The 23,522-nt window shown below is 52.0% G+C and overlaps 1 protein-coding gene across 1 annotated transcript in view; it reads left to right on the forward strand.

Moving 5' to 3' along the window:
- VSTM2L (V-set and transmembrane domain containing 2 like) overlaps positions 1 to 15,347 on the forward strand; it is a 34,791-nt gene extending 19,444 nt beyond the window's left edge. The window contains exons 2-4 of the mRNA XM_079128389.1: positions 2,207 to 2,376; positions 3,980 to 4,030; positions 14,623 to 15,347. Of these exons, the coding sequence (XP_078984515.1) occupies positions 2,207 to 2,376; positions 3,980 to 4,030; positions 14,623 to 14,895 (494 nt within the window). The 3' untranslated portion in view covers positions 14,896 to 15,347. The remainder of the gene's footprint in view (positions 1 to 2,206; positions 2,377 to 3,979; positions 4,031 to 14,622) is intronic.
- The last annotated feature ends 8,175 nt before the right edge of the window (positions 15,348 to 23,522 follow it).

Here is a 23,522-nt window from a genome sequence, read left to right on the forward strand (position 1 = left end):
CCAAAAGTATTTACTGAGCACCTACTATGCACCAGGCACCTTTCTTGTCATTAGAGATAGGTCAGTGGACCAGACAAGCACAGCTGCTACCTCCTGGAAGGGCAGACAGGTGATAACCATCCAGAAAACAAGCATATTGGCTGTGCTGTCCAATGTAGTAGCCATGACCTGTGAGTGGCTATTTGCATTTAAGTTTAATTGATTTCAATAAAATAAAATTCAGGTCCTCAGTCACACCAACCAGCCACCCACCTACCTTCCTTCCTTCTTTATTTCTATTGGGGATTGAACCCAAGGGTGCTTTAGCACTGAGCCACACACCCCCAGTCTTTTTAAGATTTTTTATTTTGAGACAGGGTCTCACTGAATTGCTGAAGCTGACCTTGAACTTGCGATCCTCCTGCCTCAGCCTCCTGGGTTGCTGGGATTACATGCATGTGTCACAGCACCCAACCCAGCTGGTGCTACATTTCAAGTAATCAATAGACACATGTGACGGGGGCTACTGATTTAGTTCAGCTATAGAACATTTCCCTCCTGGCCAGCACTGATGGTGTTGGAAGGGCAGGGTGATTTGAAGTGCGGGGTTGGGGTGAGAGATGCCCTTGTAAATGAGGTGGTCAGGGTAGTCCTCACTGAGGGGAAGAGCAGAGGAAGGAGGGAGCCACGTGGGGATCTAGGGAAAGTGCTCCAGGCAAGGATCAGAAGTACAGAAGTCCTGTGGTAGGATCCCACTGCAATGCCCAAGGAGCAGCAAGGAACCGTTGAGGTGGGAACAGATTGAGGGGTGGAGTGGGAGCTCCCACCTAGGAACCGCCCAACTCAGAGGGCCTCGCTGGTCACCTTAGGACTTTGGCTTTTACCTTGGGCAGGGGGATATACCACGGGGGAGCTGTGAGTAGAGAAGGGACAGGGACGGAGTATGTTTGCCAAAATCCCTCTGGCAGCTTGCTCAGAACTGATTGTCTGGGAGGAAGCGTGGAAGCCAGAGGCCAAAAAAGGAGGTTGCAGTGAGCTGCGGTGGCGGCTTGGGGTGGGAAGGGCTTGGGGTGGGAAGGGCTTGGGGTGGGAAGGGCTCTGGGGGCAGAAGCCACGGGGTTCCCTGAGGGGCTGAGGCGGGGAGGCAGCCGAGGACAACTGGGTTTGTGGCCCTGGAGGGGGGCGTGGCCAAGGTGTGGTGGGGCGGGGCGGGAAGGCACGGACCCCTGCTGGCGGTGCGGAGCATCGAACCCAGGGCCTCGCACGCCAGGCAGGGGCTCTGTCGCAGCGCGTCCCAGCCCAGGGGCCCGGTGGTCTCCTCCAGGTGGGGCAAGGCCCGTCCAGGCCTCAGGCTGTGACGTAAAGGCCCCCGCCCGCCCTGCCCAAAAACTCAAGCCGGTCATCCACGTACAAGCAGCTTGGGTCCCCTCACGGCGGCCAGTCCCTTCCCTTGCAGAGGACATGGCAGCCTGCACGGCCCTCTTTCCAACCCTGCACCCTGGGGATGGGGCCGTGCCAGGCTGCCCCTCAGCCCAGAGGCCCAAACCCATGGCTCAAGTAAAGCTGCTCGAGGAAACCCTGTGTGCAGAGCAGAGGACGCTGAGGGAGGCCTCGGCCCATGCGGGTCATCCAAAGCCCCGTCGTTCTGGGGCGGGATGAGGTGGGCGACCCCAGAGCTGGGGCTCGAATCCGGGCCCGCTCCTTGAAGCAGCTGAGGGCAGGAGGACCCTGGGGCTGGGAGTGGGGACCTGGAAGGCGGCAGCCAGGAGGGCGTGGGGGGGTTGCTGACAGACATCACTTTCCCGGGTGACCTGCACGTCGCGGCGCCTTTCTAGGACGAGATGCTGATTGCGTCTCCGGACAATATTTGTTGGGGAGATGAGAGGCGGGAGGGGCCGCCAGGGATCTGCCTTCTCCACCTGGCAGCGCCGGGGTCCGCGGGCTGGGCTCTGCTGGGCCGGGACAGCTGTGGGCAGGAGGCAGGGGTGGCTCCATGGCCCCCCACCCCGCATGACGCCCTGGGGCTCTGGCAGAGGCCCAGCCCACGGTGGGGGCTGAGAACTGTCCTTCACCCCATCCCTTGCCAGCTACTGCGCGCTCTGCCAGCCTCGCTGGCCTGGCCGGGTGCCCACCTGAGGCCGGCCTCCCCGCCTCCCCGCCTCCCCACCTCCCCAGCTGCCGGCCCTGTTGCTTCCTGAGCCTCCTCTCCTCCCCGTTTCTCGCACAGCCCTGTTCACAGAGACGCCCCACGACATGACGGCGCGGACAGGCGAGGACGTGGAGATGGCCTGCTCCTTCCGCGGCAGCGGCTCCCCGTCCTACTCGCTGGAGATCCAGTGGTGGTACGTGCGCAGCCGCCGGGATTGGGCGGACAAGCAGGCGTGGGCCTCCAACCAGGTAAGGTTCCGGGAAGCCCGCAGGCCTCAGGGCCGTGTCCTCTGCCCCACCTCCTTGAGGGACCCAGGGCCAGTGATGGTGCTCCTCCCTGCTTCCCCCGGGCCTCGCAGATGGTGTCCAAAGTGGAGGCTGGTTTATAGGAGAGGGCAGGGGGAGACCTAGGGGGAGACGTGGGCCAAGCCCCGAGAAGCCGCAGTGGATAGAGCCTCCAGGGAGCACAGATGGGGACGGCGCCGGGCTTCAGGTCACCAGCCTTGTTCTGTAAAGGGCTCTGCCGTCGGGGCAGCACTGGTGCCGGGTCCACTGCCAAGTTCAAGCTCAAGCACCCCAAGTGGGCTCCCACGCCCTCGTCTCCCGTGCACATGCTCACTTGTGCTCCCCCCACTGCAGACCCTGGGGGGCCGGCCCCATGCCCCGCCCCGCCCAGCACACACGCAGCCACCTGCCAACTCCTGCCACTCAGCCTGAGGGCTCTCTGGACTGTTGGCAGAGCCTGCTGGCAGGCAGCAGGGGCAGCCCTCACCAGTGACTGGCAGGGCTGCAGGGAAACACCCCAGGTCCCTTGCTCTTCATTTGGGTTACCTTAAGAATGCCCTGCATCTGCAAAGGTGCCCGACAGAATGAGGCTCTGTCACCCACGCCCACGTGGGACTAGCCCAGTCACCCCCACCTGCCCTGCCCACCCTGGTCCTTCCCTCTTTTCTCTCACTCCCTAACTCCCCTGCCCCTCCTGGAGTCCCCTCCCCCACTGGCATTTCTTCCATGGCCTCCCAGGTAAACCAGCAGCATCTGCATTTTTGTCTCCAGGTCTGCTTTCCAAGTCCCACATCCTCACACACGCGACCACATGAAGGGACGTGCAAACACCTACGTCCACATACGGACACATACACACACCTATGTGTCCACATCTTCACGGCCACACCACTGCGCACATTCCCTGGTACACACAAATACACACTCCGCCTGCTCCTGGGGCTGTCCGGTCCCCAGCTCTTCAGCCACACGCAGGCCTGGAGGACCCTGGCAGTCAGAGAAAGCCCTCTGTAGGAGAGGGGTGCTGATTTCCAGGCTCTGCAGGGGGAAGCCTCCGGGTCATCTTGCTGGGACTTTCAGGGGGTGGGGCTCCAAGGGCAGCTGCTACGCCTCAAAGTGCAAACGCCTTTGCAGATAGGCACAGGGTACAGCAGCAGGCTGTGCCAACATGCACCCCGTTTAGACCCAAGCACCCTCACGGACCTGAACTCACAGCCCGCAGGCTCAGTGTCAAGTGCATCTCCTTTATCTTTTGTGTTCCAACCCCCTCCCTGTCCCCTGAGTGGACACAGAGCTGAAAGACCCCAGCTCCAGATCTGGTGGCCCCTGCACCTCTTCGGCTGTTGCTAACTAGAATCTTCTTTTGCTTACTTTTTATTAGGATTTCAGTTCCTGTCTGGTGTATAACTTGTGCTCGGCACGCTCATTTCCCACGGGGGCACGCACCCCTCACCTCCAGCCTCCCTTTAGCCACAGTCTGTCCTCTGCACCCACCTTGCAGTGTCCCTGACCCCCTCCCAGGCTAACACCTTGTCTCTGCTCTCTCCACCCCTCCCCCTCCCCACAGCTAAAAGCATCTCACCAGGAGGACGCAGGGAAGGACGCCACCAAAATAAGTGTGAGTTTTGATAATGACTTCTCGCAAGGGCTCTAATGGAGGACTCCACTGTACTTTAATTTTTTTTTTTTTTTTCGTGGTTCATTTCAACTGGGAGGTTAGGCAAGAAGGTGGAGGAGAAGGAAAACAGAAGGGGGAAAATGGCCCTGCTCGGTGTTTTAAAAGCCAGAGATTTTTCAAGTTCATTGAATGACAGGCACAAAAAAATGACAGGAGGAGAGGAGGTACGTCCCTCCTGTCGGCCGAGCTGCACCTCGTGCTCCAAGCCCATCGCCGCCGCATTTTTTATTTGGGAACCAACAAGGCCTAATGAGACCGAGAAGCTTTTTTGAGCCCATCATGACTGACAGCCACAGCATCTCATGGTCCCTGAGTCCCTGGGTCCCTGGGGTGATGTGGCTCCAGGGGCATGGACTCCAGGACCCGCCAGGCCTTCTTATGCATTGACTTTTTTTTCCCTTTTGTTCTGGGGATTAAACCCAAGGGCACTTACCTCTGAGTCACATCACCAACCCTTCTCATTTTTTATTTTGAAGCAAAGTCTCACTCAGTTGCTGAGGCCGGCCTTGAACTTGTGATCCTCCTGCCTCGGCCTCCTGGCCTCTGCGATAACAGGCGTACCCCACGGTGCTTGGCTTACATTAGCTCATTTTATTTCAGCCACCCTCCATGGGAAGGCCAGGTATTTGACCCCTGTACTGGTGAGGTAGCTGAGGTTCAGGGGGGTTAAGGAGGAGCTAGAGGTCACCCATGAATGATTGGCATTGCAGCACCTCTTGTCTCAGGCTAACTGGAGTGGAGTGGGGTTCAGAGAATGGTGGTCTTCGTGGGGGTGGGGTTCCCAAAGCCGGGCCCGGAAGAGGCAGGAGAAGCCGGGTGTGGTGGCACACGCCCCTTATCCCAACTAACTCAGGAGGCCAAAGGAGGAGGATGGCAAGTCTGGGTTCAGCCTCAGCAACTCAGTGAGGCCCTGTTGCAAACTAGAAGGGCTGAAGGTATAGCTGGGTGGTAGAGTTCATCCCCAGTGCTTCCCAGAAGAAAGGGGAGCACACTGAATGAAGGGGCCCAGCTGTGGGACAGGTGTCACTGTGGGACCAGGCTGGGCCTGAGGTCAGCCTGGCAGGAAGCCAGAAGTCTTCCAGCCGCACACAGGGGATACGATGTGTGTGTCTAGGGCGACCTTTCCAAATTCATTTTTGTCTGCTTGGGCACCAGGTATCTAACCTAGGGACGCTTTGCCACGAGCCACAGTCCCCAGTCCTTTTCATTTCTTAATTTAAGACAGGGTCTCACTAAGTTGCCTAGGGACTCCCTAAGTTGCCGAGGCTGGTCTGGAACTTGCCATCCTCTACCTCAGCCTCCCAAACCCCTGGGATTCCAGGCGTGCGCCATATGCCCACCTTTCCAAGGATGAGTGAGGAAGCCAGGACCTCAAGGCCAGTTAGGTGCATGGAGAAGCTGTACTCCCGAGCCGCAGGTCAGACCTTAGAGAAGGGGTGCCAGGAGACGGGGGTGGAGGCAGGGAGGCCAGAGAGGAGGCTCCTGCAGCCACTCAGGCAAGAGGTGGGTGAGTGCAAGAGCAAGGACCTTCAAAGATCCTTCGTGCTGGGCGGCCCTGGGCACAACTGAAGTCTAGCAGTTCCGTGCAGTTCCGTGCAGTTCCCGCCCACAGTGGCTGACAGTCCACTCCCCGTCCTCCCTCTGCCCAGGGCACATCCATGTCTGAAGCCCATTTCTTGCCCAAATACCCATCAGCCTGGCAGGCGGAGACGTGTGTGTGGATGCACCCCATTCATTGAAACCCCCTCGCTACGATTTCGTTCGCGGTTGCAGGAGCAGCCCAGGCAAAGGAGAGACTAATCTAATTGATTTAGAGGATTATAATTCGAGGCTTCTGGGCCCCACGTGCGAGGAATGCGATGATGCTAATTAGTTAAATAACATAAATGTGCTCGGTGTGTGCAGCACCGGCCCCACCCCTGCCGCTCCTGCCAGCTGGGCTCTGGGGTCTGCTTAGCAAAGGCACAGCAGAGACTCTGCACAGCCGCTGCTCCTAGGCCCACAGAGGCAGGGCCGGCCGCCCCACTCCAACTTCTCCGTGGCCTTCCAGGTGACTCTGCCCAGCCCCGGCTAGTCCCATCCTGCCTCTCACACTCCCTCCCCCTCCCTCCCCTCCCCACCCTTCCCATCCCCCACCTCCCTGGCTTTGCAGGCGCCCTGCTTAGAAAGCTCTTCCTCTTTCTCTCTCCAAAGCGCAGCTTCAGGAGGATCCCACCCACACCCAGTGACAGCGGAGCCCCTTACTCCTCCCCCACCCCACCGCGACATTCCTGTCCCTAATTATCCGCCCTTGTGCGTATTTGCGTCCTGTCTCTCCCCCAGGGCCCAGGTGGGCCCAGGTCTGTGACCACCTAATCCATGTAACAATCCCAGGGTCCAGAACAGAGCCTGACACAAAGTAGGTGCCCAGGAACTATTCACGGGTGGCCGTCACACTCACATGCCCGCAGGCCAACACGCGTGCAGTTTTGTAAGTGGACGTGCCACCAGGACCCGAGGTGTACCCCATGCCGTATGGTCGGTGACGTGAGATGACGTGAGTCAGGGGGACCTGGGGAACCCAGGCCCTGTATCTCCAGGGCAACCGGCAACCCCACCAGGCAGGGATTCAGACCTCACATCCCCATGTCTTTTATTTTTGCGGTGCTGGGGATCGAACCCAGGGCCCTGTGCTTGCAAGGCAAGCACTCTACCAGCTGAGCTATCTCCCCAGCCCCCCCCCACCACCACGTCTTTTAAAAAGACTAATTTTGATGGAATATCTCCTGGATGTTTTTGTTTTTTTCTTTTTCTTTTTATACTGGGGGTTGAACCCAGGAGCATTTTGCCACTGAGCCACATCCCCAGACCTTTTTATTTTTTGAGACAGGGCCTTGCTAAGTTGCTGAGGCTGGCCTTGAACTTGCAATCCTCCGGCCTCAGACTCTCAAGTCACAGGAATTACAGGTGTGCCACAGCACCCTGCTGGATGGAATATCTGGCTTGCTTTGTAAGTGTTGCAATTTGATCTTTTGAAAAACACTATGTGAACCAAAGAGTGAAGTCTACGAGCTGGGCAGTGACAGAGTCTGGGGGTCTCAGGTTCTTGGAGGAGGAAGTGCCGTCAAGTTCAGTGAGCATGGTTGGGGGAGGGCTTCTGACCTGTGGGCTGGCATGTGTCATTCCAGAGACTCGGGGATGAAAGCATCAAAAGTTGGGGGCTGGTCTGGACAACTTAAGGAAACCCTGTCTCAAGATAAAATAATGAAAGGGATGTGGCTCAGAACTTGCTCACCACGCACGAGGTCGTGGTTCCATCACCAACGCCACCGGAGAAATGAACAATAAGAGACCCTGTGGGGTGGCCCTGTGAACCTGGGGAAGGTCAGACTCGGAGTCAGCTGTAATGAGGCAGGGTAGGGTGGTGGACGTTGTGGGGTTCGCACTCAGTGTCCCCGGGGCTGAGTCCCGGTTCCACTCTGCCACCTCCCTGGGTCATTTCCCAAGTTAGCTATTGTCTAAGCCGTACGAAAACACACTTTGGAAACTGTAAAGTGCGTGGATTTGGCCGCGTGAATGACGGGAGTTACGCACCTGTGAATCCTAAGACCCCTTTTGCTATTGTGAGAAGGGAAGTGGGCAAGGGCGTGAGAAGAGCTCAGAATCTTATAGTGAGATCATCCATGTGGGAGGACGGGCATCTGTGAGAAAATAAAAATAACACAGTAATAATAGAGCAGCTAACATTTATTGAGGGCTTACCATATGTCAGGCACCTTGATGAGTACTTTACGTGAATGATCTCATTTAACTCAGGGCCTGGGGAGGGACCCCTGGCCCAGCAATGTCTCCCCTGGCAGCCTGCAGATGCTAAGGATTCCATAGGCGGAAGGGCCTCATCCTGTGGCTTGGGCCAATGCTTCTGCTCATTGGCCATTTTCAAGTTCTGGAAGTTTCTCTCTTTACCTGACTAAAGTCCTTTGTACTAGAGTTGAAGTTGATTTCCCCGCAATCGGTTTTGAAAGTAGGACTAGTTCCCGACTTCCTAATTTTAAGAAACCCCCCCTCCCCAGGGAGCCTTCATCACCCTAAGGTGATGGTTGAGGACCACAGTAAACAGATTCCGGCCACGGCCACCCACATGGCCCTGCCCTCTGTGTGCTCCCAGGCCAGGTGGGAGACGTGTTCATCCAGTGACCACACACCTCCAGAGTAGAAGGAACGGCCATCAAAACCAAGGAGGCGGGCTGCTGGGCTGACCTGCCTGGGCTGGGGGTGCGTCTTCCGTGGGTCCCACCTGCCACCGTGCGCAGCCTGGAAAGCCTCCCAGGCCGAGGCACTTTTTTTTTTTTTTTTTTTGCATTTGTTTACTAACTTTATTAAATAAGCTGGTTTAAATATAATCTTTACTTTGCTTTAAAAATGAAATGTAAAACTTCAAAAAAACTCCACAACTAGCTTAAAATGATGTTCTTTTGAACTTTTCTAATTTCTTTTTTTAATTGATTTTTTTTTTCCTTTTTTTTTTTTATTGTAAACAAATGGGATACATGTTGTTTCTCTGTTTGTACATGGCGTAAAGGCATACCATTTGTGTAATCATAAATTTACATAGAGCAATGTTGTTTGATTCATTCTGTTATTTTTTTCCCTTCCCCCCACCCCTCCCACCCCTCTTTACCCTCTATACAGTAGTTCCTTCCTCCATACTTGCCCCCCTCCCTAACCCTAACTCTAACCCTTCCCTCCCCCCCATTATGTGTCAACCTCCACTTATTAGCTATATCATTCGTCCTTTGGCTTTTTGAGATTGGCTTATCTCACTTAGCATGATATTCTCCAATTTCATCCATTTGCCTGCAAATGTCATAATTTTATCATTCTTTATGGCTGAGTAATATTCCATAGTATATATATACCACAGTTTCTTTATCCACTCATCAATTGAAGGGCATCTAGGTTGGTTCCACAGTCTGGCTATTGTGAATTGAGCAGCTATGAACATTGATGTGGCTGTATTTCTGTAGTATGCAGATTTTAAGTCCTTTGGGTATAGGCCAAGGAGTGGGATAGCTGGGTCAAATGGTGGTTCCATTCCAAGTTTTCTAAGGAATCTCCACACTGCTTTCCATAGCGGCTGCACTAATTTGCAGCCCCACCAGCAGTGTATGAGTGTACCTTTCTCCCCACATCCTCGCCAACACCTGTTGTTGCTCGTATTCTTGATAATCGCCATTCTAATTGGGGTGAGATGGAACCTTAGGGTGGTTTTGATTTGCATTTCTCTTATTACTAGAGATGTTGAACATTTTTCCATATGTTTGTTGATTGCTTGTAGATCTTCTTCTGTGAAGTGTCTATTCATTTCCTTAGCCCATTTGTTGACTGGACTGTTTGAATTCTTGGAGTAGAGTTTTTTGAGTTCTTTATAGATTCTGGAGATTAGTGCTCTATCTGAAGTATGATTGGCAAAGATATTCTCCCACTCTGTAGGCTCTTTCTTCGCATTGCTGATAGTTTCCTTTGCTGAGAGAAAGCTTTTTAGTTTGAATCTATCCCAGTGGTTGATTCTAGCTTTTATTTCTTGTGCTATGGGAGTCCTGTTAAGGAAGTCTGGTCCTAGACCAACAAGATGAAGATTTGGACCTACTTTTTCTTCTATAATCTGCAGGGTCTCTGGTCTGATTCCGAGGTCCTTAATCCATTTTGAGTTTAGTTTCGTGCATGGTGAGAGATATGGGTTTAGTTTCATTCTGTTGCATATGGATTTCCAATTCTCCCAGCACCATTTGTTGAAGAGGCTATCTTTTCTCCATTGCATATTTTTGGCACCTTTGTCTAGTATGAGAAAATTGTATTCATTTGGGTTTGTGTCCGTGTCCTCTATTCTGTACCATTGATCTACCTTTCTATTTTGGTACCAATACCATGCCGTTTTTGTTACTATTGCTTTGTAGTAGAGTTGAAGATCTGGTATTGCAATACCCCCTGTTTCACTCTTCCTGCTAAGGATTGCTTTAGCTATTCTGGGTTTCTTATTCTTCCAGATGAATTTCATAATTGCCTGCTCTATTTCTGTAAGGTACGTCATTGGGATTTTAATTGGAATTGCATTGAATTTGTATAGCACTTTAGGTAGTATGGCCATTTTGACAATATTAATTCTTCCTATCCAAGAACATGGAAGATCTTTCCATCTTCTAAGGTGTTCTTTAATTTCTTTCTTTAGTGTTGTATAGTTCTCATTGTAGAGGTCTTTCACCTCTTTTGTGAGATTGATTCCCAAGTATTTTATTTTTTTCGAGGCTATTGTGAATGGGGTAGTTTTCCTAATTTCTCTTTCTGAAGATTCATCACTTATGTATAAAAATGCGTTGGATTTATGGGCATTGATCTTGTAACCTGCTACTTTACTGAAATCACTTATGAGTTCTAAGAGTTTTCTGGTGGAATTTCCAGGTTCCTCTAAATATATAATCATGTCATCAGCGAACAGGGATAGTTTGAGTTCTTCTTTCCGAGGCACTTTTGACAGGCTCGGTCTGGCTGTCAGAACAGATGGGAAAGGCCAGAGTAGCTCTGGGGAGACGCAGGAGAAGCCGGGCGGTGACAGGGTGTGAGGAGACAGGAAACAGGGAGGACGACCTGGCCGGGTCTGACGGGAGCAGTGAGGCCTTTGGGGGCCCAGGCCTGGGGCGACCCTTGGTTGGGTTCTGGACATGCCGAGGGGCTGGTGGAGGCTCAGAGCAGGGTAGGCACCCTCTGACCCCTAATCCCCATCCCGCACCATCCCTGGGGGCTGCAGCCGGCAAGGTTGGCCTGATGGGCACAGATTGGCACTGCCCTTCTCCCTGGCGTGGCTGGGAAGGAAGGGCTGACCAGGATGTCTCCACAGGGCCTGGGCTGAGGGGCCAGCAGGAGGGAGCCTGGGCTTGGTCATGGCCAAGACTGGCCTCATCCCTTTCAGCATAATTAGGTACTTAATTGCACCAGGAAGGCCTGTCGATGCCTGTGCCCAGGTGATTATGATTTACGGCCAGGCCACCATGTGGGGTCTCCTCTCTTCCTGGCCACTCCAGGCGCCCTGGAGGCTGGGCCAGAAGGTTTTTCGCACAATTTGTGAGTGATGAAACTCAACAGGGTGTTCCCGCCTCCAAAACAAGCTGGCGTGGAGCCATGGGCACCCCCGGATGGGGTAGGCCTGGAGCAGGGTTTGGGCTGAGCTCCCCAAGACTGGAGGGTAAGGGCCTGGGGAAAGGGGGGGAGGGCAGACGGGCTTTCTAGGAAGCCCCTGGGCCGTGGGTAAGCCTGGCCTCTGTCACCGGCTGGTGGCCTGGGGAACACGGCTGCCCTCTGGGCCTCGCTTTTCTCCCCGTACAGTGGGCGTCTACCAGTGCCCGCACCAGGGGCGATTGTGAGGCGTCGCTGAGACGGGGAGGCGGGCCAGCATCTCTCAGCTCCGTAAACGTCAGCTACGGTCGCTGCTGACCCTGGCCTTAGTGTCTTGACCCTCCGCCTTCTGTGGCCTGTGCTGCGGCAGACCACGCGGGCTGCGTCCCTGTCCTGTGTCTGGCTTCCTGGGCCAGCCTGTGGAGGCCCTGCTGGGTCTGGCCGGTTCGCAGCCGTGCGCAGCTGGGAGAGGCGCCGGTGGTTTGTTGAATGAATGCCTGAGCGCAAAGCCCAGGTGGAAGACCGAGGTCGGGTGCGGACCAGCCCCTGCGCGCTCTCCCTGTCCCGGCCTCCTCTCCGAGGGGAAGGGCTGGCCCTCGTGAAGGGCGCTGGGTCTGCAGGGGCGGCGGGCGCGGCGGCGGCTCCCTCCCTCGGCGCGGTTCCCAGCGCTTCGCATTATTACTCCATTAGCGCCTTGTAGGGTTGACAAATGAAGGATAATTAATATCCGTGAGGGAAACAGATGTTGAGGTAATTCGCTCCCGCTGCGCATTTGCAACAGCGTCTCCTAACTCGCCCGCCCGAGCCGGGACCGGCCTCTCGGTGCCCTGGGTCGGGGTGAGGGAGTCAGCGGGGCGGGGTTGGCGCCACTGGGCCGGCGCTGGGAGAGGGGTCGCGACTCGGCCCCTGCCAAGAGGGACGGCTGAGGAATTCCCCTCTGCTTGCCACTGGGAAGTTCTGCCTACGTCCCACCTCTGTGCCTCCTGCTGTACCGTAAGCCCCTGTTTTCCTGGTTGGAAGGGGCGATGACCAGCAGGACGGCTCTGCCTAGGGGAGGTTGGGCCAAGCTCCCTGCTGCAGCCCACAACCCGCTCACCTTCTGGAGCCAAGACACCCCCAGCCAGCTGCGGGTGACCTTGGTGCGGGATGAGAGTGCGTGGAGTCCAGGCCAGGTTCGGGTCTCAGCTCTGCCACTCACTGGGGCTCCTGGACCAGTCACCTCTTCCTTTGGAGCCTCAGTTTCACCACCTGAGAAGTGGGTACGCTCGTGTGAACATGCCCTAAAGGCGCAAGCATGACATCTAGGTCCCATGGGGGAAGGAGGTGGACTGAGTCCACTGGTTCAGCTAGTGCTTATTACTGGGTGCTGGGTGCTGGGTGCTGGGCTCTGCAGTGTCACTCACGTGAACAGAACAGGTATGATCCCTGCCCACGCGGCAGTTGTGTTTTAGCCAGGGAGAAAAACTGCAAGTGAGCCAACAACTGATTCAAATGTGGCCACTTCTATGAGGAAACAAAGGATGTGACAGATGGATGGAATTCAGAGGAGGCGGCATTTGAGGATGAGGGAACTGAAGCAAGTGAAGACAGATGGGGCAGCACACAGGCAGAGACCAGCGTGTGCTAAGGCCCTGTGGTCAGGAAGAATTTTATGGGTGGGAACTGAGGGAAAGTGAGTGAGGTGATTAGAAGTCACATGTGAGTGCCGCACAGGGCTGGGGACTTGTTTGCAGGATGCACCTCCCCAGAAGCCATCCTTTTCCCTTCCTGGCCCCTCGCTTTGGGGAGACTAGTAGGGGAACCCACCCAGGGCCCAAAGCTGGGCTTTCCCTCCCGGAGCTGGGGCTTGGCAGGGTCTGTTGCCACAGGAGAGAGGGATGGGTGGACTCAGGGCTGCGCCCTGGTCTGAGCCCAATGGAGATCAGAGAATGAAGCTGCGGGGAAGGGGTGCACTGGCTGAACGCTGGGACGGGTCTCCTCATTCTGTCGGGCTTCTTCCCGCTGTGAGGTGAGGCCAGGGGAGGATGGGTGCCCCTCCCACCCCACCTGCTGCTCCAGAGCTCAGCTCCTCTCCTCTTCTTTAAAACTTTTTTTTTTTTTTTTCAGTACTGGGGACTAAACCTTGGGCATGCTAGACAATGCTCCACCTCTGAGCTACATCCCAGTCTTTTTCTCTAAAACTTTTTATTTTGAATTATAGACTCATAGAAAGTTGCAAAAATAGATCATAGAATCTCCTGTATCCTTTGCTCAACTTCCCCTCACATATACCTCACATAATTATCTAACTGCTTTTTCTCTTCGAATTGAAAAAACAAAATCCCAGCAGGGTAATATCCATGGCATGTTGTAAGAGTACTAACCTGGAAATTACCCAAATGTCCATCGGAGGGTGACTGGATAGACAGGGTATGTGTTTTTCCAGTGGAATAGTACACATCAATGATAAAGAACAGACACATGCACCAGCACAGAGCACTCTCATGATACTATGCTGTGTATACACAGCAAGGAATTCCCCTATCATAGAATTCCAGAACAGGAAAAACTAAGCTCTGGTAATAAAAGTGGGACTAGTGCTTGGCCCTAGTTGGGGATTAGTATTGACAAGGAAGAGGCACCAGGGAATGTTCTAGAAAGTTCAAATGTTCCATGCCTTGTGTGCTGGATGGCTGCTACACAGGCATACCAATAAATAAAATTTCATCAAGCAATGTGTACCTTACTGTATCTAAGTTAAAATTTCAATTTAAAATGAAAATTTAACCCAATCAAATAAAACCAACCAACAGAAAGCCAAAGCTTTACAAAGACAAGCATAACAGTCTCTCTCGTTGCACCCCAACGGAGTGGACAGTTATTAGCATCTTGATAGATTTGTAAACAGTCTTTATTTGAAAGAACCAGAACCTTTCAGGCGAAGCCTTCACGTTCCCCAGGGCCGCCCTCCCTGGGCTGCCCCATCAGCACTGCGGGGAGGCCGCGGGGTTTCCTTCCTAGTACAAAAGTCTGCAGAACCAGCAGGGCGGGGTGTGGATGTACATCGGCGGCCTCCTTCCACGGAGCAGGGGCCTTGCTGGGCTAGGCGAGCCTCCCCACTGGGCCTCCTCGCAGGCTGCGGTGAGCCCTCGAAGGCACGCACCGCTTCAGCCCCTCGGTCGATGGGCAGTAGAATCCCTTCTACATTGTTCTTTCTTCTTTTCTTTCCTCTTTCCATTTCTGTTCTTTTGTTTTCCCTTTTTCTTTTCTCCCAATTCGACTCGCTCTCGTGCAGACCTCGGGTGCCCAGTGGGAGCGTCTGGGCCCCGCGTTGGGCTGGGATCCCGGGTGGCGCCCCTGCCCCTGCGGCGGCGCGCGGGTCACGGTCGCTCTGTCGCCCCCAGGTGGTCAAGGTGGTGGGCAGCAACATCTCCCACAAGCTCCGGCTGTCGCGGGTGAAGCCCACGGACGAAGGCACCTACGAGTGCCGCGTGATCGACTTCAGCGACGGCAAGGCCCGGCACCACAAGGTCAAGGCCTACCTGCGGGTGCAGCCGGGCGAGAACTCCGTCCTGCAGCTGCCCGAGGCGCCTCCCGCCGCGCCCGCGCCGCCGCCGCCCAAGCCCGGCAAGGAGCTGAGGAAGCGCTCGGTGGACCCCGAGGCCTGCAGCCTCTAGCCCGCGCCCCGCTGTCCAGATGCATGCGGCGCCGCTGGGCGGGGGACAGGACTGCCTGCGGCCGCCGCCTCCCCGCCCGGCCGGCCGGCACCCTTGCTCAGCATGCACGCCCCTCCCGCCCTTCCCCGTAGACCTGCGGTGACCTGGCTCGAGAAGGTGGTCCTGGGCTCCAAGGGACGCCCGCTCTGGGCGCTGGGGTGGGGACCATGCCAGGCCTGGGCCCTCCGTCACCAGCTTCCGTGGAGTCCCGTGTTTTGCTTTGCTTGCTTGTCCCCAGCCTGTCCTGAGCCGGGCCTGCCAGCCTTATCTCCCTCGCTCCTTCCGACCGTCCCCGCTTGGACCTGGGGTGTGGACAGCGATCCTTCCCGGACGCTGGCCTTGAATCCTGAGAACTGGAGCCTCCCCTGGTGCAGACCGGGGGCGGGAAGGCCCCAGGAGAGCCTCTCTGGGGTGGGGGCCTTGGGAGACCCGCGAGGCGCCCCTCCGGAGGGCCCTTCTGTTCAGCTTCTTTATACCCAGAAACAGGTCCCGCTGAGCGGCCCGGAGGGGAAACCATCGCACCAGGGCCCCTCGCAGAGTTTGCACCAGCAGGACCCCTTCCGGGGTCTTCGAGGCTCTCTTAGGAGCCCCCTCTGCCAGCCCCCACTGTTCCAGCCCCCTCTTGGATCCTGCCAAGTCTACCCAGGGGCCTGGGACTGTTGAGAGCCACGGCCCCCGCCACCAATTCCCTCACCATCCCAGATCAAGGGGACACCCACCTGGCGGTTTGTAAATATTTCTATTGGGCCCACCACCCCACCCCCTCCCCGGAACTGGCTCAAACCTCTGGCGGCCCCTCAGCCATGGACGGGTGTGTGGGAGAGGCTGAGGGCTTCGCCTAGGGGTGAGTGGGTCGCCCTGTACACATGATCCAGTCTGTGACTACCAGCCAACCTGAATAAAGATGTTTAAAACAAACCCAGGCAGCGGCGTCTTTCTGGGGAGCTGAGAGATGGAACAGGGAGGTGACAGACAGTTCGGTCCACACCCAGGCAACATCTGGCTCTCCCAAGCAAGCAGGGCCTGGCATCTTGGCAGAGCGCAGGAGCTGGTGGGCGCTGGAGAGCATCTGAGAGAGAACCCGCTCTGTCCAGGTCCAGTCCAGTTACCTGCGCCTGGATGAGTAGCTGATCTGGAGACAGGCGGACAGGAGAGTGCACACCACATGTTTATACTGCTTTGTGAACAATTATGAAGCAAATGCACATGTAGCCACCCCCTGCCAAGCCTGTCACCCGGAACAGACACCCCCAGCTCCACGTTTCTTCCCAATCATTTCCCCTCCCTCTCAGAGGCAGACACAGTACTGTCAATTTTTTGGGGGGAGGGGTATCCGGATTGAACTCAGAGGCACTTAACCACTAAGCACATCCCCAGACCTTTTTATATTTTATTTAGAGACAGGGTTCGCCAGGTTGCTGAGGCTGGCTTTGAACTTGTGATCCTACTGCCTCAGCCTCCTGAATGGCTGGGATGACCCGCATGCACCACTGTGCCTGCCTACGATACTGACTTAAGGTCTCACAGTCCTGATATTCTTTTAATAGGCTTTACACCTATGTGGCTGCCACTTTAAACAAAATATTTTCCGATTTGCCCATTTTTGGACAACTTATCTATCAACTTACTGGTCTGTCCTGCGGATGTCAGGAGTGTGGAGTGCGTTTCCTGTGTGGCTCTACTACCAACACACTGCTCTGAGCCTATGAGTCCTTGCGTCTTGGCACAAGCCCTGTGCATCACCAACACAACCTCAGTCACACCTCGAGTTTTCAGATGAGGACATCGAGGTTCAGAGAGGGGTGGCTGAACGGGTGGGTAGATGGATGGAGACACGAATACACCAGGCTGGGGACCAGGCAGGGCAACCGACCTAGTGCAGAATACAGGCGTCCCAGGGCTGTCTGGCCACTCTCAGGCCAGTAGCTAGCCTTCATTCAACAAATAATGTCCCTTCCAGAAATGTCCAAGTGCAAGCCTGGTCTTGGAAGGCCCGGTTCCTCTGAGAGGGCCTGGGGGGACCTAGCTTGTCTAGAGTCGCCTGTCCTGAGACTGACTCTGAGCAGGTGCTCGCGAAGGGCTTTCTACAAGAAATCCCGAGATTCGCAGGCTCTCATCTAGCTGCCCGTGTCCCCTTTCCAGCCCCCTTCCCCCACGGAGGGCCTCAAGCAGGCCTCCTGGCCCCCCTGGGCCTCAGTTCCCTTTCCTGTCTGCTCCTGGGGAAATGTAAGTCCAAACCACATTGAGATCGCACACGGCAACAGGCTGGGATCCAAAAGGCGAGAAGCGTTGGTGAGGAAGTGGGGCATTGGGATCCCTCCTGTGCTGCTGGTGGAAACGTGACCCAATACTGCGGACAACCGGAAGGACAGATCCTCAGGAGGCCAATCACAGCTGCTGCCTGACTCGGCGGTTCCACTCCCAGGCATATGTCCAAGGGGACTGAAGACACATGTCTGCACAAAACTTGTGAACAAATGTTCATAGCAGCATAACTCATGACAATCCAGAATGGAAACAACCCAAATGCCCGTGCACTGATGAATGGCTAATAAAATGCGCTCTATCCAGACAATGGAATATTATTTGGCAATAAAAAGGAGTGATGTTCTGATACATGCTACATCACAGACGAACCTTGAAAGCATTGTGTGGGGTGAAAGCCACCAGACACAAAAGCCTACATAATTGTGGGAAATGCCCAGAACAGTTAAATCCATAGAGGTGAAAATTAGATTGGTGGGGTCCAGGTCAGAGGCAGAGGAGAGTGAAGTGGCTGCTAAGGTGAACGGGTTTCCTTTGGGGGCAACGGAAATGTTCTAACGTTGATTGCGGCGATGGTTGCCCAGCCGTGTGAATATACTACAAGCCATTAATAGGTAATCCAAATGGGTGGATTGTATCTCAATAAAGCTGTTAAAAGAAACAGGATGCTCCTAACCACAGCACTGTCGCATGTGCCCGCAGCAGGCGCTTGGCAAGTCCCTGGGAGATCCTGGCTCCTATTAATACCGCTGCGTTTTTTTTTTATGTAAAGGCAAGAGCCAAGTTGGGCTTGGCCTGGGGTACAGCTGAAGGTGACCACCTGGGGAGCAGGGTAGAAAAACAAGACTGAGGAGGGAGGCTCCTAAAGGTGGTGCCCAGCCTGTCCTGAAGGATCAGGAAAACCTCAGCACAACCAGGGTAGCCACGGCCTCTGTCCCCCTTGTGCCCCAGCATAAGAATAACCCAAGGAGGGCCAGGGGTACAGTGCTTGCCTAGCATGCCTGAGGCACTGTGCCCAAGCCCTAGTACCACAAAACCCAGGGAGCTAGGTGCCATGGCATATGCCCATAGTCCCAGCTGCTTGGGAAGCAGGAGCCCAGGAATTCAGGGTCAGCCTGGGCGACATAGGGGGGTCCATCACACACAGGAAAGAATAACCTGGGGCAGGACGGACTTGCTGTAAATGTTCAGATCCCCTCTTGACCTTCAGACTCCCACATTTATAGATAGCTTGTGACCCCACGGTAATGATATATATATCTTGCTGATGGGGCCACATATTTGTTTATTTGTTTTGTGGGGTCAGGACTTGAACCCAGAGCTTTGTGCATGCTAAGCAAGCACTTTGCCACTGGGCTACATCCCCTGCCCCTCACATGGGTCTTTTTAATGGCAGTAGATTATCCCATCACCGAGGCTAAACATGATGAATACTTGGGTTGTTCCAATTGCGTGCTATTATAAATAATGTTGCAACAAATTTCCTAGATCATCAAGCTTTGCACATACCTGCAAATATGTTTGTAAGATAAATATCTCAAGTTAGAAATTCTGGGTCAAAGGGTTTGTGCATTTTTAATTTGGGCAAATTACTTTCCGTAGAAGTGGGACCAATTTACGTGCCCACAAGTTGTGTGCAGGAACATACACCCGGCCCTCCACGTCCCTGCCTCGACAGCCCCGGAGTCAAGGGTGTTGATCCCAGGCAATCTGTTAGCTGAGCTGAGATCTTGCAGGTTTCTTTTATTCTCTTTGCTTTTCCTCCCCTCTGTCCCTCCTTCCCTCACCTTCTCCCTCTTCCTTCCTTCCTTCCATCTTTCTTTCTTGTGTTGTGTTGTAGCGTGAGTGTGCTAAGCACGTTCTCTGCCATTGAGCTACACCCCCAGCTCCTGTTCTTATGAATGAGACTGAACTTTGTTTTTCTTTTTTCTTTTCATGCTGGGACTCAATCCCAGGGCTTCAGACATACTATGCAGGCTCTGCTATGGAGCTACATCCCCAGTCCTGCATTTCTTTCTTTCTTTCTTTCTTTCTTTCTCTTTCTTTCTTTCTTTCTTTCTTTCTTTCTTTCTTTCTTTCTTTCTTTCTTTCTTTCTTTCTTTCTTTCTCTCTCTCTCTCTCTCTCTCTCGCTCTTTCTTTCTTTCTTTTTTTTAAAGAACCCTTTGTACTTCCTGTTCTGGAAACTGACAGCTCAGAATCTTTGCTTCCTTTTCTATTTGCTTCTTGGCTGGCATCTTATTGATTTGTGGCAACTCTGTGAGATGAATTTCAAATATTTTTCTGTCCTTTTTTTTTTTTTTTTTTCATTTTAATTTGACCTTTGGTGTTCTTTTTTTCCGAGTAAAATATTTTTTATTGTTAAGTACTCTATACCTATTTATCTTTTATCATTTCTGAGTTATCTTTCATTTATATAAATGTAAATTTGACCCTTTGGGAATTTAATTACTTTATGGTATGAGATAGGGTCCTGATTAACTTTTGTCTAAATTTTTAATTTTTTCCTATATCATTTCAGCTTCATTTATACCCTTCCCCACTGACTTGAAATCTCACCATTATCATACTCCAAATTCCCACCTACACCGACCACTTTTCAAACCTCCTTTCATCTCATTCAAGAGTCAGTACCATACCATTTTAATTATTACAGTTTTATAACATATTTCAATGTATTCTAAGACCTTCTGTATAAATTTTGTTTCCAGAACTAGCCTGTATTCTCCCTTGCTTTTCTATGTGAACCAGAATCAACTTGAGTAGTTAAAAAAATCCAACTGTTATATTAGTTAGGATTACATTAATTTCATAAATTAACACATCAAAAGCTTGCATATTCATGGTTCATGTCTCAACACTCTCCTGCCTGGCATGTCCTCTCACTTTAAGACTTGTGTGTTTTTTCCCAAGAGTATTTTAGAAGTAAGATGGACGTTTGGATGAAGAGAAGGATGTTCGTATGCATAGATATGTGATAGGTATGTGGTTTAATGTAGATTGTATGTTTGAGATAGAAAAACATGTTAATTTAGGTATATGGGTGTTCTCTGTACCATTATTTCAACTTTTATATTGTTGAAACTTTTTTATAATAAGCTTTTGAGGGAAGAGAGAACATTTAGAAGTTTTCTTCCATGCTGGATGCAGTAGCACATGCCTGTAGTCCCAGCTAGTTGGGAGACTGAGGCAGGAGATCCCTTGAGCCCAACAGTTGGAGACCAACCTGAGTCCGGCCTCTGATTCAGGGATGGATGAGGGAGAGAAAGTTTCTTCCTTGAACTTTTTCTTGTTCTTGTCACCATTGGCCAATGTTCTGTCTTCTAACAAGTTTTTGTTTGTATAAATGTGAAATCACTTGGTTTCTGTGTTTTATTTTATTTTTTTGTGCTAGGGTTTGTGCTAGGGCTTCATGCATGCTAACTAAGCTCATGCTCTAACCCAGTTTTTGTACTTTTATTTTTAAAGTATGCAGCCACTTTCTTGAATTTTTATTGTTTGTAATAGTTTTTCACTGGCATGCCCTCATCCATATCCCAGTCAGGTAAATGATATCTGCAAGCAAGATTATCTTCCTCATTTCTTCACCATCTATACACTTTTTCTTCCTTTCTCTTGTCTAATTGCTTTGGCCAGTATCACCAAAACAATGTTAAATGACAGGCCTGCTAGAGGACATACTTATTTTGCTTTTAATGTTAATGTGAATGCTTTCTTTCTTTTCAGTGTTGGCTTTGAATATGTCTGGAGTCTCCTGTGAATGTTTTAGCAGACTCAAACATTATTAACAAGGTTCCCAAGCACATCAATGTGAAAATACATTTCAAGTTGGCACATCCAATCCAGGTCCCAGGAACATGGTTATATCCCTACCCTGGCACCTTGCCCAAGGGGAAAAAAGTCTGGAGTGATGCTACGTGCCTTGCATTAGTCACCTTTAGGTATGACTCTGGAAGCTAATGGGTACAATATTTAGAACATAGGCTTTGGTGTCTGGCAGATATGGGTTCAAATCCCAGCTCTGCCACCTCTGAGGGATATGGCATTAGATTCACCTTCTTTCCCTGAACTTCAAAGTTTCCTTGGAGACTTTCCAAGGACACTGTGAGCAGCATCTGTCATAGTGAGGTTGCTCTCTCTCATTTACCAGCATGGGGTGGGGACATGGAAGGACTGGAAATCTGCATTGTTAGCAAGCTCCCTATCTGCTAAGTTTCATGATGGTTGGGACACCCCCTGTGTATAGCAAGTTGTTTGAAAAGACAGACCTGAGCCGAGAGCTGGGGTCGTTTCTCAGAAGTGGGATAGAAGAGATACATCCTCGTAGGCTGACTATTTGTAAAGGGCAAGTATTGCATCTGTACCTTGAAACATATAAATGTTTAAAGAAAACCAATCAGGAAACAAAAGTAAATAAAATGGGGGAGATGAGAGAATGCCAAGGTTGGCAGGAATCCTAGCATGTGCACCATCTGGCGTCTGAGTCCCCTTGACAACGTCTCTTCCTCAGAGCTGAGGAGCGCTCTCCTGAAGGAAGCTCTTGCTGACACTGCTGAGGCAGACTCGGGGGCCATGTCCACCGCTCCTCCTCCAGCCTCCCCATGCTCGCCCCAACCCCATTTTTTAATTTTTAATTTTATTTTTTTGCTTCGTTTTTGTCTTGATTTAGTTTAGACTTCCACATTCCTTTCAGACCACCTGTCTCAGAAAAGACTTGCCTAGTCTCAGCGTGTGACTCTTGATTAGTCCAAGCCAGGGGTTCTTCACATGAAGTTCAAGGGCTCTGTGGATGAAATGCATGAGGTTTTCAAACCTGGAGGGGAAAAAACCCTACATTTTAATTTTCACTAACCTTTAGCTGACACTTAGCATTTCCTTTTCTTTGAATGTAAGCAACAAACCACAGGAGCGTTGACATTACTTGTGACTTTCTTACCAATAAAATCACAAATATTTTTCATATCATAAAACAGTTGGTTGCAGGCATCTCAGAACATTGTTTATGCTCCTTGCTGCTTTGAAATTATGGTTGTTTTAGATCGGCTGCTAGATTTTATTATTTATTGCCTTAATAAAGAAGCACATTTATTCTTGTATCGTACTTTAAAAATATATATTTCGAAAACTGTATTTCAGTATAATTGGTCTCCTTTGTAGTACTCTTCTTTCATTTCATTTATTTATTTGTTTTTAATTTTTATTTTTTCAGGACTGGGGATCTAACTGGGACATGCGTAGATGCTAGGCAAGTGCTCTGACACTAAGCCACATCCCCAGCCTTCATTGTGTCTTCTGTCGTTAACAAAGATTCTGAGAAGTCTTCCAGAGCTTCACCACCAGCCAGAGGGGTCCATGGCACAGAATATGTTGAGGAACCTGACTTAAGTCAATCTTGACAATTCCATTGTCCTTGCCAAGAGCTGCTTAGCAAGCATCACATGACCTGGTAATGGCCAATGAGGTGTGAACTCCTGCTGGGACGAAAGGGACTTCCTCCTGGAAAGTTACTTGACTATTAAAAAGAGACCCAAGGAAGCCACACTCTCTTTCTCTGCTGTCTTGGTGTGTAAGCATGTGAGGGCTGGGAATTTCTTCTACCATGGCATCCATGAGGAGAACTGTGACTCTTGTAGATAGCAGGGATGACCAATGGGAAAATCCTGGGTCTTTGGGGATGCCATTGAGCTGGTGACATAGCCAGACACAGAACCACCCTGCCTTTGGGATCAGTACATCTCTTACAATCGAGGTCATTGGGTCAGTTATCTGTTACATGCAGCAAAGACCCCCTTTCTAATCTACTGCAGAGATCCAGCTTGACATGACTACCGCCATCTTGGTTCTAAGTGTCTTTTGCCAGCCAGGTGACTCTGGCGTGCATTCCAAACCCTTTAGGACAAACAAAGCCTTTAAGAGAGTCAACTGAGTGCTTTAGGCCAACCATTGATGCCTGGACTGTTTCTTAATGTGGTCTGACATATTAGGGAAGCCCAGGCACCTGCTGGTGCTGCTGCCCACCTTCATCTAGCTTAGCATACAATCCCTTCCATATGCCATGGATGTGGAATCCTCCTGTCTTATTGCCACTCAAAAAATGCTTCTACGTCTCTCTCTATATATCTTTTTTCTTTTTTTGTACTGGGGATTGAACCCAGGAGTGCTTTACCACTGAGCTATATCCCTATTGCTTTGTTTTTCTTTCTCTTTTCTACTTTTTTATTTTGACACAGGTTCTGGCTCAGTTGCCGAGGGTCTCACTAAGTTACTGAGCTTGGCCTGGAACCTGCATTGGCCTCCCAGTCTCCCACCTGCCTCCATAAGCCTC

This window comes from Sciurus vulgaris, assembly GCF_902686455.1.
Source record: "Sciurus vulgaris genome assembly, chromosome: 2".
NCBI lineage: Eukaryota > Metazoa > Chordata > Mammalia > Rodentia > Sciuridae > Sciurus > Sciurus vulgaris.